General features: G+C 39.2%; 1 protein-coding gene across 4 annotated transcripts; it reads right to left on the reverse strand.

The window, feature by feature from the left end:
• Positions 1 to 448: 448 nt before the first annotated feature.
• Positions 449 to 4,754, reverse strand: LOC128785616 (uncharacterized). Of its 4 annotated transcripts, none has more exons than XM_053938350.1 (3): positions 3,481 to 4,754; positions 2,513 to 2,589; positions 449 to 1,809 (listed from the first exon to the last, which is right to left on the reverse strand). In XM_053938350.1, the coding sequence occupies exon 3, from the start codon at positions 1,767 to 1,769 to the stop codon at positions 810 to 812; it is 960 nt and encodes a 319-aa protein (XP_053794325.1). In that variant the 5' UTR covers positions 1,770 to 1,809; positions 2,513 to 2,589; positions 3,481 to 4,754; the 3' UTR covers positions 449 to 809. The 4 variants fall into 4 exon arrangements, with proteins under 4 accessions (XP_053794325.1, XP_053794326.1, XP_053794328.1 ...); XM_053938351.1 differs by having other exon boundaries at positions 3,412 to 4,754; XM_053938353.1 differs by lacking the exon at positions 2,513 to 2,589.
• Between the last annotated feature and the right edge of the window lie 1,635 nt (positions 4,755 to 6,389).

Raw genomic sequence — 6,389 nt, forward strand, 5'->3', positions numbered from 1 at the left:
GAAACTATCCATAATGTAGTACTATTGCCAGTAAAAATCAAGTGTTTAATCCTATGGTGAGTGAAATAATGGACAAGCTCTCAGGAGGGAAAGGAGGGAATCATGCTGTAAAGGAAAACTGTCAAAAATGCATGATGTGTGTGTGCTATCCTTATCAACCTTCCACCCAGTCACTACCTTACTGTTATGCTATTTAAAGTGTGACAAAGTTAGAGTGCTATAAGTGCTATCAGATCTTTTTTTCATGATTCGTTATATTAAAAAACCTGGGTAGATCAGACTGCATGTCATTGCTCAGCATTACTGTTTACTTCCAAACCCTAGGGCTTTATAAGCACCAAATGGAAACTGGTCCTGGCCCCAACCATTTTATACAATAATATTATCCAACTGTCTTTCTTAAGTGTCAAAAGAAAAGCAGAGACATTTAATTTTTTTGAACAGATAATCTACTAAGGCATTGCACAGAATTTATTAGAAGATTAGTTGTTTATCCTGCTCTTCAAAACAGAGGATGAGACTGGAAAGAAATTAAGCATAGGCAAGTGATGCTTGCACTCACTCATCTTACAGCAGTCTTTTCAATGCTGGGTCTGGTACAAAGGTGTGTGGTAATGGATTTGTTGGTATTAACTGTGGATTTCCTCTATCTTGATGCATTCATTTGCAGGATGGTTTCTTTCTACCAGCATCCACAATTATGTTGCACTTAAACGTTCCAGGTGAATGAGTTGTTTGATTGATCCAGACTATATATAATAACTATAATAACTACTCTATTAAGGAAACTCTTAACAGGACAACCTCTTTCAGCATGGCAGAAGTTTGTGCTTCTGCTGGCTGCAGTAGTTAGTTTGCCAGAATTTCATTACAGCCCTTGCCAGTGCTTTACAAAATCTGTGACGCTCTTCAGCTGCCCTCACCCACTGGGGCAGTTCAAGCTGAATGGCATCAATGGTGCCAGAACTACAGGAACCAAAATTCTTTGTTATGTACCCACCACTATAATAGCTTCCATTATTTGGGCTAGGATTGGATGGAGAAGGCACACAAACATAACTCTTATTTTGTCCTTCAATATATTTACCCAAACTTCTGTTCCCGGCAACCAAAATCTCAGAAGACACATTGACCAGCTGACTGGCCAGATGCCTAATTGAGGAATTCAATGCAGAAAAGACACCTAAGTTAAGGGAAGTTTTTGAAAGTGTGTAACCTAGTTCTATCCACCTTTCAGGATGTGCTTGTCCGTGGATATCCAGAATTAGGCCCCCTGACATCTGTGATTTTGCAGTGGTCAAAAATCCCATATAGTCCTCCCACGCCTGTTCTGCTTGGGGAATTCCAAAGGAAGCTTCTTCCTTTCCCCTGTTAGCATCCATCTTGAACCTCTGTAGGTGGTTTATGATGATATGTGGGAAGAAGCCATCAGTAATTTTGTTGATTTCTTCAGCAAGAGCCTGAGCCACTTCTATAGTATATCTGTCTTGGTTTGTAGACACTTTGCATTTCATAGAATTTTGACTACTTCCAGGAGGACAGTCATGAGAGAAAATACAAGAGGATGTCATGGCATCCCAACAGGCAGCCTCTCGATCAGGGATGTCCTTAGGTTCCATTGATCCACCATGCGGGACAGAGAGAATGAGGTTCATGTTGCCCACTTGATATTCTGTGAAATTATTATGGCCAAATATAACATCCTTGGTGCCAGTGACTTTCAAAAGCAAAGGTAAAATGGAAAGGAGGAATAAATACATGTTTTTCATTTGCTGCTGGAAGACTCAGCAATATGGAATATATCAGTACCTACAAAAAAGCAAAAAACAGACTCTAGATTACTTTCAGTTGTGAATGCATGAGACTGTTCAGCTGCTACTGGCATAATTAGTTAATGATTAACCTATTTTAGTTTTATTCCATGTAGCACAAAGAAGAACACTTGAACACAAAGAAGAATATGAGAAACAGAAATTAACAGGGCACTTAGTATGGCTTGATGTAACAGATGCAAGGGAAATGGTAGGCTACTGGGCCTCTCCCATTTCCCCAGAAAGCACAAACAGTATTTGATCACCCTATCTGATTCCAGAGAATCATCCCAGCAAAATATCTGATTTTTTTTTATTTTGCATCAAAGCCTCTCTTTTTTTATCTCTGAAATGTAAGAAAATTCTAACAGAATTTGATAAAACATCTTTATGACATTGACCTGTGTGAAATAGCTTTGTATTATCGATGTGGTTATAGAGGCTATGTCAGTCCAGACCAGCACTTGTGTGACCAGACTTGTGTAAAATAATCAGACTGATAAAAATTGAGTGCTACCAAGCTCTGTCTCTAATTATACTCCAGACCGAGTTACTTTAAGACCTTTATAGATAGGTACTATTGAGTGCATTAAGTAGTGACTCTGTTCTCTTTAGTTTGCAACTCTCCATTCAGTTCAAGAGACCTCAGATATTTTAAAGCCCTCACTAATTATGTCATTTTTTGGAAAGCTGGAATTTACCGAGATGCTGACAGGTCTTTCTGTTTTGAAGATGCCTCTAGCAAGATCCACGTCTTGAGTGTAACTGTATCTGGTGGCTGTAACATGAACCAGTAAAGTCAGTGAAATCAGAATAAAAATGGATACTTTTCACTTCCAGGAGTAAAAAAAAACCTCCTCAGTAAAGGCCAGATGAGGAGAATATAAGACATGCATTTGCAGATGACTAAGTGTACCCTTGTTGTCTGGTCCTGCCCCTATCATTATAGCACCTGTGGAAATGCAGAAGATAAGAGGACAGACAAAGGTGAGAGAAAGAAAGAAGATCAGCACAAATCTATCCCCAGCTTCTGTCCTGACACTATGTATGAGAGCAGCCAGTAATACTGAAAGGGCAGTGGGCACTGTGGAAGCACCTGCCATCAGCTGCCTACTCTAAGAAAGGGAGTAAAATAATGCAGCAAAATATTATTTTCCTGCTATGAGAGAGTGCTGCTGGATTTTTAGAGATAATCTCTCCTGCCCACTGCACTGCACTCTGAGGAGCCTGTACCTGAAAAATAAACATCTATCTTCTGCTCTATTTTCTGGGCTGAAAGTCCCATAAAAGTCTGTGAGCTGGAATCAGATATCTGAGAATCTCAGCTACAGTTTTCCTGTTTATGACAAAAGATTTTTTTTGTTTCATTTCAAGCTTTAATTTAAAAGCTGCTTTTAGTTGAGCTACTGGCTTAAAACAAGATTTTATCCAAGGCCCGTATGGTTCATGTTTCCGTAGACTTCCCTGAAACACATTCACCTGCTAGTTCACTGTGTGCTACCAGAAACACTGAGGAAAGGAACGCTGTCAAACATTATTCAAAATCTCTTTTCTCAGAAAACTAGACTACACATGTAGAGTAAGTCTAGGAATAGCTTACCTGAGGTGCAGGGGGGTCCAGCACTAAGTTAAATAAATCGACAGTAACAACTCCCCAGAGGCTGCTCACCTGCCCCAGAAGGACTCGGGTTTCTTGTCTCAGGCTCTTTTAAATACGATGACACAGCTGTTCTTTTCCCACAGCATGCCAAGCTTTTTGTGGTTCTCAGCAGCAGTTTGCTTGTCTTTTTGCAATTTCTTGTTAATTATTGAATCAAGCTGTTAATGCTACTAGATCATACCTTAATGAAATATGGAGAGAGAGCCCTATAATTCTAAACTGAAAGATGACACAGCTCATGCTCTAGACAGACTTGGAGAGTCTAGAGGCACCTGTGTTATTGTGAGGTAAAAAAAAAAAAAAAAAAAACACACAAGAGTAATTTAAAGTGGTAGTAATGACTGCAGGACGAGTTTGAAGATTTACTTGCAAATTAAGAAAGTTTTTCCTGCCTCTGCGCCTCCGAAAGCGAAACTGAACTGCCCCTTGCACTCAGCTGCAGCTGAGGCTGTGTCCCAAGAAGCCTCTAGGGGCCAGGATGAGCCATGCGGCCACAAGAACAGAGGCTTCAGCAGCACCCGGATGTATGATATCACAACGACAGATCACAAGGGGAAAAATATGCACTACTGAGATACTAGCAGTTTGCCATGCTTTTGTTCTCTGTACTGACAGTACGTTTCCAGAGATAAAAACATTTGCCACACGAGTGGCACAGTGTAGCAGAAGTGCCACACATGTAGCACAGCCAAACTTAATACAAGTTCGGAATAGCTACTAAGCTAACATAATCAGCAGATACCTATAACAAAACTATGTTAACTAGGTAATCTAGGTTTTTAATAACTTTACTAACGCTATTCATATAATATTTTCCTGATAAATGAGGAGCTTTTAAAAACATTTCCTCTGCTACTAAATATAGTTTAAGGATGTCATCCTCTAAACTTCCCTCAAGTGTGTACAACTGTTCATGAATTTGCTGGTGGTGTTAAAGTCTATCTTCTTAGCTAAGCTTAAAAAAGCTGTGAAAATTGTTATATGTAACAGGTATAATTCGCGCCATTTTTTGCATGATATATATATAATATTAAATAGTTGTTAGAATGTACCCTTTGGCATTAGAAGCCCCCCTCCTCAGGCAAAACCAGGTGTGTGTTGAAACCCGATTTACAAGCAAAAGGATGTGGCTCGCCAGGAGATGGGCCTTATCTGAGGCGATATGGAGACACCCAGGCACTGATCGTCCGTGAACGACCCGAGATGGACATCAGGAACATCCCCCCGCCCCGGGCCGAGACATGTGAATACTGTGTTCCCGTAAATTTCATCAAGGGTTTCAATGACACCGGACTTCGAATTGTTCTGCCTTGCTGCCGAGAAGGAAATCTCATCAACTTATGGGACTCTGAATGAAACAAAGGACTGAATGCCGAAATCCTGGCTTCAGGCAAAATTTTCCCTATAAAAATCACTTGTACCAGGATGGTGGTGTGGGAGCATAGAGGAAAACCTCTGCTGAGGCTGACATCTTTGTCTCGCACCCAGTGCCGATCCCGGGCTCGGCACTGTCCTTTTCCTTGTGGCTGGCTAAGTTATATCTCTATTGCTAAAATAAATTCTTTTTTATTTTTTTATTTCGGCTGGATCATTTTTCATTTATAACAAAAATATATAGTCCAATAATAGAAATTTCAATAAAAGACAGATAAAGGGTGTGGTGAATGTAATGTTGCCACCTATCAGAGAAAAATCAAATTTCTTTTCTAAGAAATTGATTAAATAGTCCAACTAACTTCCAAACGAACTTTTTGAGATAAAAGTGATCAACTTCTTAAGCAGTGAAAACAATATAGTAGCAGTAATAAGAAATTCACTGAAATTTTGGAAAAATCATTGTAAACCAGACCCTCAGTCTATTAATATCACTAAAGCTGGTGGCCTGATTGTGAGCTTCAGCAAAGTGCTGGTTTTCATTCCGAGGATTTTAATCTTCTGCATGAAGACACTTTCACCTGTGCCAGACACTGTAGTGGGCACAAATTTAATTTTGCTTTACTTGTCCGTGTAAAGGTTAGATGTTTACATCAGACAGTGATCCCATTTCCTCTCTTTAGGAGAGCTGTGTTGAGAAAGAAGCAGTTCTAGAGGTACTTCAATGTTTTTATCTTGGGCACCTATCTCAAATTTCTGTTAGGGATCAACAGGGCTATACTCAGAATGGCTCTTCTTTTTTTATTACATGACAGAAAACAGTTGCAAAGAAAACAAAATGTTTCTGCTATACTTTCTACTTCAAGATCTCTTTAAAATGTATTCTGCCAGTCACTATTACAAAACTGCTCAAGGAAAGAAAAAAATGCACAGCAGAGATTTGGCATAGTAATTTATAGTCTTACCAGTTCTCCTGATACAGGAGCTACTTGTGAAAGAAAATAATTCTCTCTATTACTACAAGTCTTGTAAAAAACCATAATGCAGTGCTGTTTCATCTGGTACTTATGGGAAATAAAACTGCAATACTATGGTATTCTTCAAAAGAATAACCCACCAAAATGTTCCCATCTGACTACTTTCTTCCGAGACACTGTTGAAGTGAAAGCTCGGTATCTTTAGCCAGTTTTAAGTCGACGTAGCTCTACTGAAACCAACAAAGGCTTTGACTCATGGTATCAAGCTTCTATTATTTTATCGAAGTTAGATGATCTCATGAGGGTGGGTCACACTGGTTCATACATGGCTGAATACATTTGTAATAAATTGAATGTTAAGGCATGTTGTGCTAACTCTTAAATTCCAAAGTACCTATCCTTTCAGGTGAAGGAATTGAAAAGGAAAATCTGTGCTGGGTAAGAGTTCTGTAGCTCTGGCTTCCTTCAAGGCAAGTTACTTGGCTCCAGTACTTCTGACTCTGAGGTTCACCTTAGGACTATTTTAAACTATTTTTAATTTACAGAAAATAGTCAAAAGTATTTTTA

The sequence above is a fragment of the Vidua chalybeata genome, chromosome 3 (genome assembly GCF_026979565.1).
Source record: "Vidua chalybeata isolate OUT-0048 chromosome 3, bVidCha1 merged haplotype, whole genome shotgun sequence".
Classification (NCBI taxonomy): domain Eukaryota; kingdom Metazoa; phylum Chordata; class Aves; order Passeriformes; family Viduidae; genus Vidua; species Vidua chalybeata.

Coding starts and splice junctions, on each gene's coding strand:
- LOC128785616 (XM_053938353.1), bottom strand. CDS start 1,769: ATGAAAAACATGTATTTATTCCTCCTTTCCATTTTACCTTTGCTTTTG.